Source organism: Ochlerotatus camptorhynchus, unplaced genomic scaffold, assembly GCF_037179485.1.
Source record: "Ochlerotatus camptorhynchus isolate MF236.1 unplaced genomic scaffold, CSIRO-AGI_Acam_v1.1 ptg000330l, whole genome shotgun sequence".
Taxonomy (NCBI): Eukaryota; Metazoa; Arthropoda; class Insecta; order Diptera; family Culicidae; genus Ochlerotatus; species Ochlerotatus camptorhynchus.
In genome coordinates this window covers 1,199,634-1,220,561 of record NW_027040818.1, presented here as the reverse complement: position 1 = coordinate 1,220,561, position 20,928 = coordinate 1,199,634, and the positions used below count along the sequence as shown (strand labels likewise).

General features: G+C 39.1%; 3 protein-coding genes across 5 annotated transcripts in view; 1 reads left to right on the top strand and 2 right to left on the bottom strand.

The window, feature by feature from the left end:
* Gcat (Glycine C-acetyltransferase) overlaps positions 1-12,377 on the bottom strand; it is a 50,105-nt gene extending 37,728 nt beyond the window's left edge. The window contains exon 1 of the mRNA XM_065230526.1: positions 12,372-12,377. The gene's annotated coding sequence lies outside the window, so the exon portion shown is untranslated. The remainder of the gene's footprint in view (positions 1-12,371) is intronic.
* The window catches only part of LOC135708404 (uncharacterized), a 93,893-nt gene that overhangs the window by 12,291 nt on the left and 60,674 nt on the right, over positions 1-20,928 (bottom strand). The window lies entirely within an intron of this gene.
* Positions 7,226-11,475, top strand: LOC135708344 (uncharacterized). Its single transcript, XM_065230394.1, has 2 exons — positions 7,226-11,349; positions 11,415-11,475. The coding sequence occupies exon 1, from the start codon at positions 7,569-7,571 to the stop codon at positions 11,112-11,114; it is 3,546 nt and encodes a 1,181-aa protein (XP_065086466.1). The 5' UTR covers positions 7,226-7,568; the 3' UTR covers positions 11,115-11,349; positions 11,415-11,475.

Here is a 20,928-nt window from a genome sequence, read left to right as displayed (position 1 = left end):
CATTAGAGCCAAAAGCATTTATTGCTGCTTTTTGGGCTTTTTAAAATGCATCATAAACACCCAATTACTCTGTTTACAAATTGAGCTTGAAGATGGTTCCTCATAATTAATAAAAGCCAAATTTATGACGAGGAAATCTCGAAGGATAGACGAAGTAGGATGAATAATTCACGTCCTTCTCAGCAAAATTTACTTCTTTAAAAGAACCAGCACACCATCAACGACTGACCATCTGGCGGAGAAGAGCAAAGTGAGCGGGCCCTCGAATGCATAAAACATTGTCGAAAGTTTAAAAGACATACCCGCCTTTTCCATTAGCTGGTTTTGTACGTACAGGTGCACTTCTGTAACCATCCGGAAGAAGGGAATCTTTTTCGGGAACGAAACCAGTTGTTCGAAATGTGAAATGTTGTAAAACAGCATCGCAAACTATCTGGATAACCGCCTGGAAGAACCTTGGATCCCACATCGCAACTACCGAAAGATAAACAAACTTTGACGTTTGTAGGCAAGCTTGCCTCCATAAATGCTGCCATAAATCTGAACGGGTTGGGATCCAGCAATATGGCTTTAGATAAATACTATTCAGCCTGCAAGTTTTCTCCATAAAAGCCATTTTAAAACCTTATGAATTTGTTTAGGATTTCTTGAAAGCAAAACAACTTTTTCACAAATGACCCATGAAAATCAACTTTTATGCCACCGCCATGTTACAATTAGTTTGCTTGCTTTTTACAACCTTCGAATTTCAATCCACATTTCCTTGGATATAACTATATTTTGGTAAATTTAGCAATGAGAAAACATTTAAATGCGAAAATCATAAAAAAATCTCGGCCAAGCTCGATCTGAAGAAAAACATTTTTTTTTTCAATGTAAAATAATTAGTCAAATCAAAGTTTTACGAGGGTGGACTTATTTTTTCAATGTATTCACGTACATTTCACATAACATTTAATAAGGCACATAAAACCAGACCACTTAAAGTGCACTTTTGTAATAAATTTGGATATTCAACAAGATTTTTGTACCATCAATTTCTATTTTAATTATTTTAATAAGATCGGATTCATAAATCCTTTTCGATCTCGATTGATGCTTTCCTAGTGGATTTAGCAAGCGGCTAGGGGAAATGGCTCGAAAAGGGGTTTTATTGTTGCTTAATAGCTTTTATTATAGGTCACACCATATTATTACATTTTAATGTTACAAAATTATGACAGATAAACTGAACCTCATTTAAGTTCGTCTCTTACCTGTGTTGAATCAAAAATCTATCAAATAACGAACGCTGTAATTCCATAAATTTAACATCAATTAATTTGTTTCATATTAAAATATTTGTGTGAGTTTGAACTGATCTATCCTCGTTTACACAAGACATAGGGCGGTATTTACATTTGCAAACATTATGGTATGCCATGAAAGTTGCAAATCGTATACTGACAAATCAATGCGTTTCATTCGTGCAATCTCTATTTCACAAGTAAAGACATATGAAATGAAAGATGAAAACAAAAGTAAAGTTCCAACAACTCTGAAGAATAAGTAGAAATTATCAAAATTTCGATTTATATAATCATTATTCCAAAGGCACCTTTATTTCTCTGGTGACAGAACTCTGCACTAAACTGTGCACCATTCAATAGATATTGTGCATCTGAACAACTCCAAAGGTAGCAAGTCACTTCGTTTACTGATGAAGAAATTTTCAATTAAACTGGCCACCATGCAATAGGTCTTATAAATCTGATCAACTTTGCCAAAACCAGCAACCACCTATCTAGTTGACCTTTCAAGTTAAAGCAAGTAATTATAAGTTAAATCTTATACTCGTGCCGCCTGGTGTGAGAATTAAGAAGAATTCCTAGAAAATCGAGGAAAAATTTACTCACTCACTGAGTAACCCAACTTTGAGTCGCATACGACTAATTTTTGAGTAATTCTCATTGGCCATGTACTAGTATACACACTTAGAAAAAGTCATGTAAATTTAGGTGCTCTGAGACTAACACATACAAGCGTCAATTTTGACATAAAAATGAGTCTCATAACAGACGCGAAATTCAACTCAATCAAACGTACTTTTCGTCGAGTAACGAACTTTTCAGTCTCGGTAAGTGCTCCATGCTTACATGAAATATTTGTTTACGTCTGATCCTTTATGTCAAAGATGTATTCCGTCACGTGTAAAATTAGCTATTTCTATGTGTGTACTCATAGACTGAAAAGACTTAAAAAATTTCTTATACCATTTCAAGCAGATTTTTGAGGCAATGAGTAACCCCAATTTCTACTATTTTGAGAGAAATCCTACTCAACTTTGAGTTAGTCTTATCGGCCATATACGAAGTAAACGATGTGACAACCGCCACATCCACAGACGAACTAAAGCAAAAAGTACATAACCTTGCAAGTGGTCGTCTCTCTCTGTTCTTTTTTTCCTTGATTTATTTTCCGTCGATCTTGTTTTCCGTGCTGAGCACCAATGCTACCGACGCCAGGGAGGCAACTCTCACACCTGAACCCTACCTATCGACCATCAACTCATGAACCGGGGACCAACTGTCGCCCTTTGCTCATTTCCAACTTCTATCCAATTTTCATACTGCCGTACTCTAGCGGAACTATCTACCTACCCTCTTCAGACCTTTCTCTAGCTAATCAATTATCACACTAAAGCTTCATGTAAGATAGCATTTCCAACCAACTCTGAAAATATTGTATTAGTTTGTTTAGCAATGATTTCGATAAGTTACATTTTCAGTGGCTGGGGTTTTAGAATAATTATTATAAGAGATGGAATGTTGTTTCTATGATTACTTCTATACTTATAAACAATATTTTGAGCAACAGCTAATTACTATTTGAGATTTGCATCCTAATGATACCGCTGATGATATTGGTGGAAGCTCTTTCACTCGAAAGCAAAATATACTACACGCGTATCATGATGCGAGCTTGCGTGTGTGATTGTTTTCTCAAGTGTTTATGTTGCGCAATGAGTGAAAAACGGAGCAATCACAAAAAAGTGAGAATCAACGTCTGCGCAGGCATCTGTAGCCCTGAGCCCTGGTAGTTATGTTGGTGAGGGACTCCCAACAGTTTTAATGTGCCCTCACCAGATGGCACTGCCACTGGGTGGTGTATCCATTGCCTTATTCGAAGAAATGGTTAGTGGGATATCTTGTTAATTATATATCTTTGGTAAGAAGCATACCTGAAGTAGCATTTGAGGGGGATGGGGTGCCTTCAGAAGTTGTGATCGGCCATGCATTAGGTATAGAGCATTTCCAGGCCAAATAGCAAAAAAAAAGTATTTCAGACTCAATCGCTCACAGTTTTGCTAAAATTTGGCCATTTTGAGTTTAGCAAAAAATTTGAAATGGCGTATTCGATATTTTTCAACAATTCATAGTTCGAAAACGTTACTTCCAATCAAAAGATATCTGAGGCAAAGTTGTAGGAAAACATAATTCCTTTCCACGAAAAATATACACGGTTAAACGTTTTTAGTAATTTAGGGAAATTTTTCAAAATAGGGGAAATGGATATAATGTAAATGCCCCTAATTTGGGCCCACACAAAAATTCAACAATCGACTAAATTTTCAATAGCGACCAAAATATCCAGTAGTACCATCCCAATGACGCTTTCATCCAGATAAAATTAATAACCAGCAGAATCTTAGATCCATAGGCCAACATTAGAGCCATTTCCCCTAGTGTTTATACTTAAATAACAAAAAACTACGCTCTTATTTTAACATTACATTGTAATTCGCCTCATGAAGCTCTTTTAATGTTATCATTAGAAACCTTATTAAAAATGCTATCTTCAGTGAAAATTTCAAGTATCACACTTTGAAATAAACACAAATTATAGAACATCAAGTTTTGGTCAAATATTTGAACTATAAGTTTATTAATTTTCTTTAAAAAAAAATTGGCACAGAAAATGGTTTTGAAAGTCTAAACCAGAGATGCCCAACGTGGTCTCTCGATCCCAGCAATGATATCATTCTGGCCCAATTGTTTTCATCATTATGAATTTTAGCCCAGAATGAATGAGAAATAAACAAAATGCAGCTAGAAATACGTGCATTGAACATAAAGGGTGGAACGAGCAAAACGTAGCCACACAAAATTAAGTGTAGAAAAATAATTTTGGCAGCTTACTCGCACATGAAGCCTTGATGTTGTTGAGTTCACTCTAAGCTTTGCCAAATATGAATTAACGAACTTCACGGTAGACCCCTTCCATTTAATTTTACACAACCTTATTGTAGAGTCAGTGTATAATGCGTCACGCCAAGAGAAAAACAGTTGAACTCGCATCACGGTTTTCGAAAGATTTCCTTTCTTTTCACTTGGCAACAGAGGACTGCTACGTCAACTTCAAATGACTTCTCGCGAGCAAAAAAAAATTAGCAACTGTTGTAAATCATTATAACAGTGATGTTGCCGTACAAGCTGGCAACGCTGGTTAGTATCATAGTACCAACTCTGCAGAATTAATTCCAAACGGTGATGACGGGCGAACATCAGAAACTCAGGAAATACAGAACAAAGCCCTATTAAATGCGTGATAGATAGTGCGTGGAAGGCAGATGAAATTAAATAATACAGTGAATTTATTAATATTCCTAACACTATATACGTAATCGTATTACTACAGTAAGCTGAGGCTATTTCCGTACGTCAAAGTGATTTCAGCTGGATAACGTAAGAACGTAACTTAAAATTACTATATATTCTTACATAAACAATTTAATTATAATTTATCATAGGTGCGAACTAATCGCGCTAGAAATCGCAGTACCAAATACCTAAAATTTGATTAATTAAATTGACGTATAATTGTGAGTAAAACTTAAAGAAAAACAATATGCAGATGAAAATGTAAAATTTATAAAAGTTATGTACTTACAGCCCATAGTACGATATTTAATTCTATTGTTAGCGAGCCTAACCTAAAATACGAAGCCTACACTGAATTGTAAGTCTACACTACACAATATTAACCGAATATCTAAACTAATAAAAATAAATAATTCCAGCTTAAGCTCATTTGCTAAAAGACCGTGTTTCGTGTTTAGTTTATTCGTTGGAATAAACTTAAGAATTCAAGGCACGATGGCCAATAACAACAACACTGCCTCGAACAATTATGATAGTGCCTGCATGGCCTGTGATCATCCGGACTGGGTTGACGACATGGTACAATGCGAAGAATGCGAAGGTTGGTACCATTTTAGATGCGTCAGTGTAACCCGGTCTGTCGAACTCCGCCACTGGGTGTGTAGCAATTGTTTACCAATCAGTGTCAGCAGCCAGTCATCCCGAGCAATCAACAGTAAGTCGCTGGCGCAGCAGCGATTGGAGGACGAACAGCAAATCCACCGTAATCGATTCCAGAAAGAAATGGATCTTGAGAAGGAGCTGATTGACCGAGAGAAAAGGCGGATAGTGGAAGAAGAAGAGATGGAGATGACCTTCCTTCTTGAGAAGTACGCTTTGTTGGCGGAACAAGATGCAGACGATGAAAAGAGCGTTGCAAGTAATAGGAGTCGCTGTCGTGTTAGCCGGGAGAAAATTATCGACTGGATGAGGAATGACGGATCAAAGGAGGCTAAAGCCAGTACACCAAATGAAACCGGGACGGCACCAAATCCGGAAATCACTCTTCTGGGCGAACACTCTCGCAACAGAAATTTAGTTTCACCACGTTCAGCAGTCAACCAATCTATGACACTACAACAGCATATTGCTTCGAGTAGCCGTATGTATTCTCAAAATCCTGCATCCGCTCCGGTAAATCAGAAACTCGTACCGTACAAATCATCAGCGACACTTCTTCGTCGACAATCACGTGTAAGGTTAACTACCCCAGCAGTGCCTCCAGTTCCCCCCAGCAACGCTACGGATGAGGACGCCAGTATCATTATTCCGCCAATGTCTTTCGAGTACGTTCCTTCTGACGTGGAAGCTGACCTTCCCCCTCGTATTAACCGCAGAGTTAGAGGTGCACAGCCATCAGTACGAAATTCCCAGACTCTGGATATTGTTGGCCAAAGAACCTCTGCGTCGCAAATGCCGCCACGGGCGAACGTGAGATACACAAATCCCCAAGCTAGTCCAGCACCCAATACCGAAGATGAAATCATAGCGCCGGGACAGGGACCCTCTTCAGTGCAAATTGCAGCTCGTCGGGTGATGTCACGGGATCTCCCTGAATTTGATGGGAAACCTGAAGACTGGCCCATATTTATTAGTCAGTACAACATCACAACGCAATGTTGTGGGTTCAGTGATGCAGAAAACCTTGTCAGACTACAACGATGCCTGAAAGGACATGCTCGAGAATCGGTTCGCAGCCGGTTACTTCTTCCCGCATCCGTTCCTCAAGTTATAGAGACGCTCAAGATGCTCTACGGGCGACCCGGGTTACTTATCACTGCTCTGTTGAACAGATTGCGCTCAGCACCCGCACCGAAGATGGAACGCCTCGAGACGCTAATCGAGTTCGGGATGGAACTTCAAGGGCTATGCGATCACCTAGTAGCTGCGGGAGAAATCGCTCATTTAAACAATCCCTCGTTGTTGCAGGAACTAGAAGACAAACTGCCTTCACAACTGAAGCTTCAATGGGCGATGCACAAACAAACCGTGACAGGTGTTACATTGCAGACATTCGCAACGTACATGTCACAAATGGTTACTGCGGCAAGTCAAGTGACTAAGTTAGTTAATTGCTTTAGTGACCGTCGGGCAGGTGATCACAAAAAAGGTGGAAATCAAAAGGAGAAAGCACAGGTGTATACGCACAGCTCGAACAGTGGAGGAAGTGCACCTGGTGGCAGTGCGAATTTAGCAGCTTCCACAGGACGGAATTGCGCAGTCTGTAGTCAACCGGATCATCGAGTCAAGGAGTGCAAGCAATTTTTAGATCTCGACGTAGAAAATCGTTGGCGCAGAATACACAGCTTGAAGCTGTGCCGGACTTGTCTCAACCAGCACGGGAGGAATCGTTGTCGATTGTCTACGAAGTGCGGGATTGATGGGTGTGAGTTCAAGCACCATCCGCTGTTACACTCCAAAACGGAAAACAAGGTCAAGCCAGCTACTGCCGAAAACCATTCGCATCGAGATAATGGATCGAAAACATTGTTCCGAGTCGTTCCTGTAACGCTGACGGGGAGAAGTGGAACCGTTAACACATTCGCTTTCTTAGACGATGGTTCCTCTCTAACGTTGGTGGAGAAATCGGTAGCAGAGCAATTGGGAGAGTCCGGACCAAAAGGAGCACTGTACCTGAATTGGACCAGCAATGTAACCCGTTGCGAAGCTGACTCCCAAGAAATATCTTTCAAAATTTCGGGAATATCTAGTGGAAAATCATTCCAAGTCAAGTCAGCCAGAACTGTGTCAGAGCTGAACCTTCCAATACAATCGTTGAATCCGGAACAACTTTCCTTTCAATACACCCACCTCACAGGACTACCGATAGCGAAATACGAAAACGCTGTGCCACGCGTGCTTATTGGCTTGGACCAATTGAACCTGTCAATGCCGCTGAAATGCCGGGAAGGGCACAAAGGAGAACCAGTAGCCACAAAAACGCGACTCGGGTGGTGTGTATACGGCGGGGGTAATGCGAAAACCGTAGGGGTCAGTTGCCATATCTCGGAAGTCCAGCCAGAAACGGATCTTCACGAGGTAGTCAAGCGATACTTCGAGCAGGAAGATACAGGAACTAAACCTGTCGTGGAATTGGAATCAGTAGAAGACACGAGAGCGAAAAAGATTCTGGTCGACACCACGGTTCGTGTAGACGGTCGGTTTGAAACTGGGCTCCTCTGGAGATATGATCACTTCGAATTTCCAGAAAGCTACCACATGGCTCTTCGTCGATTGGAGTGCTTAGAACGGAGAATGTCTCGTGAACCTGCACTAAAGGAGAACGTCCTCCAACAGATTGAGGACTACCAAGCGAAAGGTTATGCTCATCTTGCTACTGAGGAGGATCTGGCAAATGCTGACCCACGCAGAACATGGTATTTACCACTCGGCGTTGTGACCAATCCCAAAAAACCTGGCAAAGTGCGATTGATTTGGGATGCTGCGGCCAAAGTGGACGGCATCTCTCTCAACATGGTTCTCCTAAAAGGACCAGATCTGCTGACCTGTCTTCCAGGGGTTCTTTGCCGTTTTCGAGAGAAGCCCGTGGGGGTAAGCGGAGACATACGTGAAATGTTTCACCAGTTCCGTATACGACGTGCAGATCGCCCCGCTCAAAGCTTTCTGATGCGGAAGGATTCTAATAAAAAACCCGATGTGTATTTCATGGACGTAGCCACCTTTGGCTCCAGCTGCTCACCGTGTAGTGCGCAGTACATCAAGAACCGGAACGCTGAAGAATTTGCTGTCGACTATCCCAGGGCAGCGGAGGCGATAATCAAGTGCCACTATGTGGACGACTATCTGGATAGCTTCGACCACATCGAGGATGCTCAACGAGTTGCTGCTGAGGTGAGAATGATCCATGGAAAGGGTGGTTTCGAAATCCGTCGTTGGCGGTCCAATTCCCAGGATGTACTCAACCATCTAGGCGAAACGGTGTTTCCGGTAGTGAAGGACCTGAACTTGGATAAAAGCGACGGGGTGGAAAGAGTTCTCGGTATGCTATGGTTCCCAATAGAGGATGAATTGGGATTCTCAACTCAAGTGCGCAATGATATTGCTGCAATCATCGACGAAGGCAGACGACCAACCAAGCGCCAAGTTCTACGGTGTGTCATGTCATTATTTGACCCCCTCGGATTGTTGGCCGTGTACACAGTGCATGGAAAGATTTTGATTCAATCGATATGGCGCTCGGGATCAGACTGGGACGAGGAAGTTGGAGAGGAAGCATTCAACCGTTGGCTAAAATGGATTGGAATCTTAAATCAGGTGGATGGTATTCGCATTCCTCGTTGTTACATTGGTCAAACTGCTTCCACTTCATTGCACTCCGTAGAGCTACACGTATTTGTAGATGCCAGCGAAGAAGCATACAGTGCAGCAACTTATTTCCGTTTTATTCTTGTCGACGGGACCGTCATCTGCAACCTAATTTCGGCGAAGACGAAAGTGGCACCTCTCAAAACGTTATCGATACCTCGCCTGGAACTTCAAGCGGCCGTCCTTGGGGCTCGACTTGCGTCCTTCGTCAAAGACAGCCACACTCGAACCATAAATAAAAGGGTTTTTTGGTCGGATTCTAGCACCGTCTTAGCCTGGATTCGGTCGGACGCCCGAAGATACCGACAATATGTCGCGTGCCGCATCGGTGAGATTCTCACGCTATCGGAAAGCAGCGAGTGGAGATGGGTGCCTACCAAAATGAACAGCGCCGACGAGGCGACGAAGTGGGGGCACGGACCTTGCTTATCGTCGGAAGGAAAATGGTTCCGCGGCCCAGAGTTTCTACAACAACCGGAGCAGCAGTGGCCACAACAGAATTTCAAGCAGAAAGTCTGTACAGAGGAGGAGCTTCGACCATGTTTCGTGCACGGAGTCTTGACGTTGGAGCCTCTAGTGAAGTTTGAACGATTTTCCCTATGGATGCGTCTTCTCCGAACAATAGGCTACATACTACGGTTCATTCAAAATGCTCGTAGAACTAAAGAACAGCGAGACGTAACACCGTTGAACTCCGACGAAATTCAAAGAGCGGAAAACATTCTTTGGCGTCGCTGTCAGGAAGAATCCTATCCGGACGAGATCGCCCAACTGAAGGCGGATAAGAAAAATGTTGACAAATCATCACCAATTTATAAACTGTCTCCGTACATCGATGAGTGTGGAGTCCTAAGGCAGGATGGGCGAATTGGAGCGGTAGCAAACACAGGGTTCAACGTGAAGTTTCCGATAATCTTGCCGAAGTTACACCGAGTGACAACTCTGCTTCTGGATTACTATCATCGTAAAAACCATCATGCGAATCCCGAAACGGTGGTGAATGAGGTAAGACAAAATTTCTACATTCCTCACCTTCGAGCAGCAGTACGGAAGACGTCACGAATTTGTCAAAAGTGTAAGATCTATAAATCACAGCCGTCCACACCAAAAATGGCACCCCTGCCAACCGCCAGATTAGCATCTTTTGAACGCCCTTTCTCATACGTTGGAGTGGACTATTTCGGTCCGATGTTAGTGAAGGTTGGGCGCAGTCACGCAAAGCGTTGGGTGGCACTGTTTACGTGTCTCACCACTCGCGGAGTTCATCTCGAAGTCGCGCATAGTTTGAGTTCCGAGAGCTGCATCACGTGCTTTCGCCGATTCGTTGGGCGTCGAGGGGCCCCCGTGGAAGTATATAGTGACAATGGAACCAACTTCCAAGGTGCTGAGAGGGAGCTTCGAAAACAGATCGGCAACGGTCTGGCGGAAACATTTACCAATGCCAATACCAAATGGTTCTTCAACCCACCCTCAGCTCCGCATATGGGTGGAGCTTGGGAGAGGCTGGTTCGTTCTATAAAAACCGCCATAGAAAGTATCGACACCGGAAGAAAGCTTAACGACGAAGGGTTTCAGACATTACTAGTCGAAGCGGAAAGTATCGTCAATTCTAGACCGTTGACTTATCTGCCTTTGGAGTCAGAAGAGCAGGAGGCCCTAACGCCGAATCATTTTCTGCTTGGAAGCTCCAGTGGGGTCAAGCAACCAGTTGCGAACCCCACGGATCAGCGGGAGGCAGTCCTAAACAGCTGGAAGCAGATCCAACATCAGCTAGACATTTTCTGGCGTCGTTGGTTGAGGGAGTATCTGCCAACGATTTGTAGGCGTACGAAATGGTTCAGCGATACCAAGAGATCTGAAGTAGGTGACCTAGTGCTCATTGCGGATAGTAGCAAACGGAACAACTGGATACGGGGACGAATAATGGAAGTACAGCCGGGGCCCGATGGTCGGGTACGACGAGCTACAGTTCAGACGAGCACGGGATTCTTAAGAAGACCAGTCAGCAAGTTGGCCGTGTTAGACGTCAGCGATCCAAGTAAAACTGCTCCGGATACGCAGTGTTACGGGGGCGGGAATGTTGCCGTACAAGCTGGCAACGCTGGTTAGTATCATAGTACCAACTCTGCAGAATTAATTCCAAACGGTGATGACGGGCGAACATCAGAAACTCAGGAAATACAGAACAAAGCCCTATTAAATGCGTGATAGATAGTGCGTGGAAGGCAGATGAAATTAAATAATACAGTGAATTTATTAATATTCCTAACACTATATACGTAATCGTATTACTACAGTAAGCTGAGGCTATTTCCGTACGTCAAAGTGATTTCAGCTGGATAACGTAAGAACGTAACTTAAAATTACTATATATTCTTACATAAACAATTTAATTATAATTTATCATAGGTGCGAACTAATCGCGCTAGAAATCGCAGTACCAAATACCTAAAATTTGATTAATTAAATTGACGTATAATTGTGAGTAAAACTTAAAGAAAAACAATATGCAGATGAAAATGTAAAATTTATAAAAGTTATGTACTTACAGCCCATAGTACGATATTTAATTCTATTGTTAGCGAGCCTAACCTAAAATACGAAGCCTACACTGAATTGTAAGTCTACACTACACAATATTAACCGAATATCTAAACTAATAAAAATAAATAATTCCAGCTTAAGCTCATTTGCTAAAAGACCGTGTTTCGTGTTTAGTTTATTCGTTGGAATAAGTGATTTTGTCCAATCATCTTAACAAAAAATAGTAGAAATTCTCATTACTGATCGTTACCAAACGTATCCCATGACAATTTAATGCTCACTGCGTGTTTATGATCATTTCTTCGATTATATTTTATATTTTATTGCAATACCTTTCGTGGACCTTTCATATCATCGTAATGTTTGTTTACTTTGTACGATAGGTAGCCGGTTTGACAGTTCAATAGGTAGACTTGGCTTCACTCTTGGCGTGACTCATTATACACCGACTGTACCTTATTGTATTGTCAAATTAAGTGATTTGACAATATACGCCATTTTGTTTTGATTTTTTTTTTTCACATTATCAACTTATTCTGGATCCTTCTTGAAGTTTCTAGTAATGATTGTTCAATATTTTAAAAAATGACCGGAGCATAATGCATTCGGCGGGTTCTAGTTTTTGGCTACAACTGCAACGTTGTTGGTTTCATATAATTTTCATGAAACTTTATCGCAATGACAAGACACGAGATCTGACCAATCAGCTTAGGGTATCAGTGATTTCTAATAAAAAGCAATTCGCATTTGTTCAAACACTCGCTCACGTAACTATTCTGAATTATGATGCCAGCTGCCATAAAGATAATTGCTCTTCAACTCACCAGTGCAAATCACCTGCCCGGCCAAATAGTTTTCTTTAAAATGTCATTTGATTTTTTGCCTAAGTTGTTTTGAACTAGTTCTATTCCGGTTGCAGTATAAAATTATTGACCAGGAAGCTGTTTAAAATCAGCTTTCACAAAGAATGATTGGAAATTAACGAATGCGCGGGCAGAATTATAAAATGCCGGTTCTCTTATTTGATATCCATCTTAAAAACTGAATGCAAAACACTGAAACCAAAAATGGAAAGAGATTTCGTAGACACACACCTTCGAAAATCAACGATTATTATTTTTTTAAAGTGCACGCTAAACAGAAATGTACTATATTTGATTTGATTACTTTTTGATCGTTCCACCCTTTAGATACAGCCATTTGAAAAATCAAGTTTAGAAAGGTTGGGCAGGCCTGGTCTAAACAATGGTTTTTTGTGCCAAATTTCACAAAAAAAAACGTTAAAACAAAAAGTTCAACAATTCGTCTAAAAGTTGTTGTTTAATATTTTTTGAAAATTTTACAGAAAATATAATTTTTCATAAGTTTTATAATGAAAAATATAGTTGAAGATGCTAATTTCAAATAACAGACTGTAGTGGTAATTTTTTATACGATAGATGGAGTAGATGAAAGCATAGAGTTGATAGTTCCGTTAGAGTACGGCAGTGTGAAGATTGCATATAGATATTAGAATAGCGAGCTAGGACAAATTTTAAGGAAGGTACAAATCGGTTTTTTCATCTCTCTTTACCAAACTCCCCCCTAACGGAACTATCAACTCTATGCTTTCATCTACTCCATCTATCGTATAAAAAATTACCACTACAGTCTGTTATTTGAAATTAGCATCTTCAACTATGTAAATCGTTGACTTCACGTACAAGTAATACTAAAACATATAGTCAAAGTAATGAAAAATATTCAAACAATATTGATGAGGGTCATTTTTTGTTATTTAAATTTTAAACACTTTGTTGGATTTTCCCTCCAAAATTACTTGATATTTTTTACCGTGTATATTTTTCCTGTAATTTAATTATTATTTCTTACAACTTTGTCTCAGGCGTCATTTTGATTGGAAGTTATATTTTAGAGCTATGATTTGTTGAACAAAAATCGAATACGTCATTTTTTTTGCCTGTCTCAAAATGACCGAATTTTGGTTCAAATTTGAATGATCGACCATAACAAGCAGTTATACAAAGTTGCTTGCAAATCTATGAAATCTGCATCAGATCAATTGGTCGTTTGGCGTGGAACTGTTTTATAGCAAAATGCGCTGCGAAGAGGGTATCTAAAATTGGTCAACAAAATGTTACGTAATTTATAGATAGTCCGTTTGCCCTAGGATCAAAAACAGGAACACTAATGCCAAAAGTCATACTGATTAAACTGATGCAAAATTTGAAATTTTCGCTCCACAGTGCTTAAACGGTTTCAGTTTGGGTCCTGCTTAGCCTCCCAAAATTTGAACTACTTTAGTACGAAACTGACTTGGCACAAACCATTTCAATTTTATATGGGAATTACTATAGGAAAACTTTTGTTTTTGTTCAAAGCTATCTAAAAATTCACCAGTTCACTCTGCTTAAAAAAAATGATAGCTGTTGAAAATTTTCTCAGCTACAACTTTGTTCAAAACTCCTTTTCAATCAAATGAAAGGAACAAAAGTTATTATTGATTCAAGTCACTGATGTCTTATGACTATGCTCATTCAACTGTTCAGCAGGCAACATTGGTGTTTCTGCTGCGAAGAATAGAGCACAAATATCATGGCTACTATGTTGCACTGCAGAATACAGTGTTGCCCACAGAACAGCTGCTTGATCATGTCATAGAATTATCAATCTCTTAAACAATTAATATCATTTTAATTTGACATTTGGACAGTGATGTCATTTCACCCAAATACGACTCTAGCGTACGTATATTTTTCCACCTCTGAGGATGTATGCATTGCTACTCATACGAGCAAATCACCACGTTTACGGTGAGAACACAACAAACCCAGTGTGAGAGAGTGCTTATTGAGAATTTTTGTGGTGAAAACTAAAATCACTCTCTCTAGAGAAATGAATTTAAATGTGCTCCCGAGTTCACTCACCTAAAAGTTCTCGAGGGTTTACCTCTCCAGAGACCTCACTGCAGAGCCCACTCTTCAGAGCATAGATTTGAGCGCTGTTGAAGCATTCTTTTCCTACTAGCATATTAAGCTTGTAGGATTTCTGCAGATGAGTGCTTCGCTTCGTGCGTGTCGGTTGTTAATTTTGTTTGAGTGATTGAAAATAAAAAAATGGCTGAAAAAAGAAAAAGGGAAGATGTTGTGCAGCAATTCTTTAATAAGAAAAAAGTGCTGAATACAGAAGGAAAGGAGATTTTCTTATCTTGGTGTTCGTTGTGTGGCGAGGCTGGTAAGCCATTTAAATGTGATTCGACGTTTAATTTGTCGCGACATTTAATGGTTAAGCATAAAAAAGAAGCAGAAGAAAGTGGAATTACTGCACCTGAAGAGCAAGTGATCGGAGGAGATGCTCCGGCCAAGCCTAATCGAATCAGTGTAACCATCGATAAAAACACGTACATCACGTCATTAGTGCGATGGATTACTGAATGCAACATCCCAATGAACTTTTTTGCAAAGAAGTGCGCGAGTGATGTTTTGTGGCCACTTGAAAGTGCTTTGAAACTAAACAGTGTCAGCCGAAGGAACATAATGCGATATGTTGAAGTTGTTGAAGCTCGTATGACAACTTTTATACGGGATCAATTGAAAGGCAAGTTCGTGTATATTAAGGCTGATATAGCTTCACAAAAAGGTAGATCCGTATTGGGAATAAACTGCCAAGTTGTTATTAAGGGTAAAATTGTTGTTCGTACCCTGGCAATGGTTGAGCGACCGGATCGAAATACAGCTGAAAACATTTTCAATGACATTAAGAAGGTTTTGGAAAAGTTTGATATCGACCTCAAACAAGTGTACTCTGTAACTACGGATAATGGAAAAAACTTTCTTAAAACGTCAGTGCTAATGAGAAACGCGCAAATGATAGTGTTAAACGAAAACGAAATGCAAGGACTCGCAGAATCCGAACAGAATATCATTGAGAACAGTATCGTTGAATTGGGGAACCAGGACGAGGATGGAGATGAAGTATTCGCATCTATTACGTAAGTGAATTAATTTTTTTCATAAAAAAAAAAAAACTGCTGTGTATACGACATTGGAACGGAAAAAATAAACACCGTGATTTTTTTTCAATTTCATGAAAAGTTCAAAGCTATAATTTTTCAGTATGTTTATCAAAATTTCAGAAATGTTGACTGCTGTTTAGTAAAATATTGACAATTTATCGGTACTGGTTTAAGCTTGATTGACTGAGTTTTTATGACGTTTGAGCAATTTTCGTAAAACACGTCATGCTGAAATACCCGTTTTCAAATTGTTTTTTTTTCTCGAAGTACAATGAATTAAATTAACTGCAATTTTATTCGCGATGAAAAAGTTCGGAAATCATGATTATTATTTTATTTTAACAATAAAATATACTAATTTTACAATTACGGTTAACACTTTTGTGTTTTATTTTTCGGCCAACGGTCCCAAAGCCGTATTTAGGAAGACAACAATATTTGCGCCTTTTAGGTAAATGGTGTCTTAGAGAATGTGTCTTCATATTTATTTGGCCAATATTTTTATGTTAGTGAAATTAGGGTGGTCCATAAAATAGGCGAATTGACAAAACAAACTTTTTTATTATTTGAGATAGACCAATTCAGTGTTCTAAAAAGTTGTAGAACAATCAATTCGAAGAAACTTTGCTGGAGACACTAAATTTTCATCTCTATCGGTTTGGGCGCAAACATTGTTGTCTTCCTAAATACGGCTTTGGGACCATTGTGCAGTGTAATCTTCTGCTTTCCAATAGTAAAAAGATTAAAGGGTTGTTGAAGCTATTTTGAAAACAGAAAGTTATAATCCATTTTAGATCGATGCTATTCGTTTACCATAAATTTTGGTAGTTAGTAACGTTTATTTAGGAATTCTTAACTTTAATTATAGAATTCAGTGAATATCGTACCAATTGAAAGCATAATGTTTTGCCTATGAATTAAAAAAAAATGCAGCTCATTTAATTGATTGTAGGTTCTTCGAGAAACAACAATTTGAACAAGGTTGTAATGAAAACTTTGTCAATCAAGTTCAAAACAGTACCGATAAAAATTTAATATTTTGTCCACCAGAAATCAAAATTTCTGTATTTTTAATAAACAGGCAGAAGAGTTACAGATCTTTATTATCGTGGACCCACCACTATGTCTATGTTGTTTTTGAATCAATTGCGCTCGTTATTTGTAAATAACAAGTTTTTGGTTGTCAGAATTACAGATTTCACTAAAAATATTGAGTATCTTAAAATTTTCAAGAGCTCGAATTCATCAGTGTAGATTGTCAGTACTGTTCTGACTCTGCTAATGCTGGGGTGGGACGTGCTGTCAAATCGCCTACTGATTATTCTTGTATGAAATTGGTTCCAAACGTAAACAAACCTTGTAGGTTTCTTATGGCTTGTTTACGTTTGGATCCAGTTATGCGAGGTAGGCCACAATTGTTCGTATTTGACAGCAACCTCCCTCCCTTGTGCTAATGCTGTTAAATAAATTGATGTTTTTTTTTGTTTTCTGGCACTGTTTTCTGTGCAAATATTTTTTGCACAGTAGTCTAAAATGCACAATAATTACATACAATAAAATCAGCGAGAAACAGAGAAATAGTGGGTGGACGGTACTACCCACCACGCAAATAGAGGTATTCGATTGATTTTAATATATATACACTACATTTCGAAGTTGATAAAGGGCTCTGCACTAATTACGTTAGAGAAATGGAGGGGGGGGGGGGGTATGTTCTAGAGTTCTAAAATGTTAGACAATATTATCTCCCGAAGCAAAAAAAAATCTCCACACACATCTTCCTTTGGAAATGAAGTGAATCCGTTGGCCCTGGTTTGGTGTTATGATGTAACTTATTTTGAATACTCCAGTTGATCTCATTTTGGTTGACTTGACGGTTAACACAGCAAAAAGAAGAGCAAACTTTTACACTGTTGAATCAAACCGAAAACTAATCTTGCTTTTATCGTAACATCGTAGAACAAATCTTCTAAGGTGAATTAATAAGGAAATGGTTTCAGCAATCCATAAAAAAGTACAATGCGTTGGTGGATGATATAAGTCATATTGACAATTAATGTAAGATACTTTTTTCCTTGTAATATTTTTGATTATACCAATACATGCAAACACTTTTTTTAGCAGAAAAAGCAGATGTATGGATAGAGCAGAGAAAACACTAATGTGATAATCCCTACGTTCATGGCTCGAGTACGTTCTGCAACCTGTTTTACTTATTTTTTTTTACATTCAAACGTTCAAGTAAATATTACCCATACTTACTAATACACTTCACATTTTTCGGTCTGCTTTCGCTAACATTGGAGCTAAGGGCTCATTTATAAATTACATATCGGTTAAATCGTTCACCCCTTCGTGACACTTTTGTTACAAATATAATACAACCCTCCCACCCACACCGTTATATGTAAAGCTTTTTTTAATAAGACTGTGTTAGTATTATAGTTGACAGTTCTATTTCAAATGCATTGATTATTATTAAAAAACAAGGTAACAAAAACTGCTAGACCCATCTCCTCCCACTTTGCTGTAATATCTTGTAACACATTGATGAATTAAAGCAATCGGTCAGCACTCGATTTCTTCCATTATTTTTTATTATTATTATTAGCCCCAGTCTTTTTCAAATTGTCTCATTATTTTTTACATTGACGGTGCATGTAAACATGACGATTAATATTCTTCTAGCGGTGTCCGATTTTTATTTGAATAATTGATTAATCTATTAACGAACCGTAAAATTATTTGTAGGCGGTTATATCATGTCAAGAAAGCATTCACCCATATATATACCCGAATACCCATATATAATCCCTCGCTTTGGTGTAGAATTCAATTGAATGCAATACCAATATAATTGGATGTTGCTGTCATATAATCTATTGCTTTAGAGGCTGTTTATAAAATACGTATGCCAATTTCGAGAGGTAATAGGTCCTCCTGGAAGTATTTTTGTTTGTAAACACTCACCAGCCGCCCAACCAATATTTTATTTCGAACTTCATGTAAATTTAATTATCACCAATGGAATGTATATTGTATGGCAAAGCATCTATCCCCAGAGAAGTCGAGGAAATTTCCAACCCGAAAGATTTCCTCAACCGGACCGAGATTCGAATCCACCTCTATGAAGCCCCCAACCAACCAACTATAAGGTTAAATCAGAAGTTTGACGACCAATTTAAGGGTTTTCATAAAATGAAAAATTACAAAAAAAAAAGTTCTTAACGCCAAACAGGTTAATTTAGCTTTGACTGCGCTGCCCAATGAAATAAAGTGTTATTTTTTCTATGGCATTTTTATAAAAGAAAAATCCACTTGGGGTTGCGTCATTGTAAAATACACACATAACACCCACACTTCCATGCCAGAACATAGATCCCTGTTTATTACCTTATTACTCATAACTCGCATAGTGAAATTACATGAGTAAACTTGTATATCTACAAGAAAAGTCGGAAAAGCTACCGGTATTGGCGTTGAAGACTGTGTTGAGTTTCTTTGCGATTTTACGTGAGAAAGTGAAGGCGCGAAGAGTTTTTGATTTTTTTTCCCCCAAACACGCAACTGAGAAATACCGTTGGTGTAAAGATAGCCTTCCGACTCAACGTCAACGCCTATATCAAAAGTAAAACTAGCAATGGAGCGTCAAATCATTAAAAATTGCACTTTCTCTATGTCCAGAGCACCAACCAGTTCTCCCACTCCAGTGTTCTCTGGAGTGAGCTTCTGTGACTTCTCTGCAGTATATTCTAGAGCTCTTGTGTCGCTCACCAGTTCCCACCAGTGTAGAGTGATTTAATCTCACTGCACAGTTCATCCCAAAAACTTCACACACAGTAAGGGTGTGGTGAATAATATACTGCATGTAGTGCTCTTTCTAGAATGAACAGAGCGAGAAGATTAGAATGTTAGCTCTTGTCTCTCACAGAGGAGAATGACAAGTATGCATTTGGATAAAAAACGATATTCCTCAAAGTTGTAGCTTAGAAAATTTCTCGTAGGAATAATTATAGAAATTTTCGAAAAAGCAATATGGAAAATGGGTAGAAGACAATGCACAAAAAGTTTGGTTTTTCCATAGTAATTTCCATATAAACTTCGAATAGTTTGTGCCAAGTCAGTTGCTTACCAAATGAGTTGAAACTGTTTGAGCACTGTGCATCAGTCTAATACTCATCCATGGTCACAATTGTAAAATTTTTGTATTGCTTTTGTATAGTGCTCATAATTATTAAACAAATAATGCTCATGCTCACAGTTGTCACACAAGTGTATCCGCGGCATTACCTTAGTTCCATTAACACTCAAATTACCTTCAAGAAGTACTGACGACTTCATGGAAATTCCAAGAATTTCAAGAAAGCTACCAAAACTTCAGGGTTGTTCCGAAAGATACAAGATCCCCCAAAACTACAGGAAAGTTTATAGATCCTTCATATTAGGTTCCATACATTTCTGAAAAATATCGTCAATATTAGTGAAGATCAAAATCTTCATTACAAATACCTTACAACCAAAATCTAAGTTGAGTTTAATGATCTTAAAGGAAGTTACGTGATTGTCGGAACAGTTCTGAGAACTTCATAGCAGTTCCAGGAAATCAGGAAAACTGCGGGAGCTTGAGGGAAGCTCCGAGTGGTTCAGGTAAATTTCGAGAATTTTAAGGCTGTTCTGTAAAATTCAGGAAAATAGTGAGAAGCTTCTTGAAGTTCCAAATATTAAGATAGTCCTGAGAGCATCAGGGAAGTTTACAGAACTTAATGAGGAAACGTCACAGAACCTAAGAGAAATCAGGGAAGTGCAAAAAACAAAAATCATGAAGTTCCAGTTTTCATTGTTATAGGTTTCATGAGAGCTAATATTTGTGCTCTTGAAATTGCGAGGTGTAAATGAGATGCATCAGAAAAAAAGTTTCCACAGCGATTCACCTTAAAGCAACTGCAAACAGTCGAGTAGTTATGTGTATATTACACGTATTGAGTTTGTTATTAGATCAAACTTCAGCTATCGAATTTAAAATTGGTAGTAACCAGCTCTGACAGTACTGCAGTAGCGCAGTGCTTGAGCAAAGATGGATGTAATGCAAATACCTAATGAGCAAATATGCAAACCTTTCTTATGAGGTTGGATTCTTTGCTCACAAATTCGGTTGGAACATTTTCCGTTGAGCGAAAGATGACGCGCCATATGAGAGTTGCCAGTCTTCTTGATATGCTAAATAGGGGTAAGAGGAGCATAGTGAACAGGTGGGGCATAGTGAGCATCCCGTGCACCAGCTTGGACTTCCGGCCGTTCGGAACAAATTGGTTGGTGGTAGGATCAATATCATAATGATATTGAACCTACTACCAGTTGATTTGT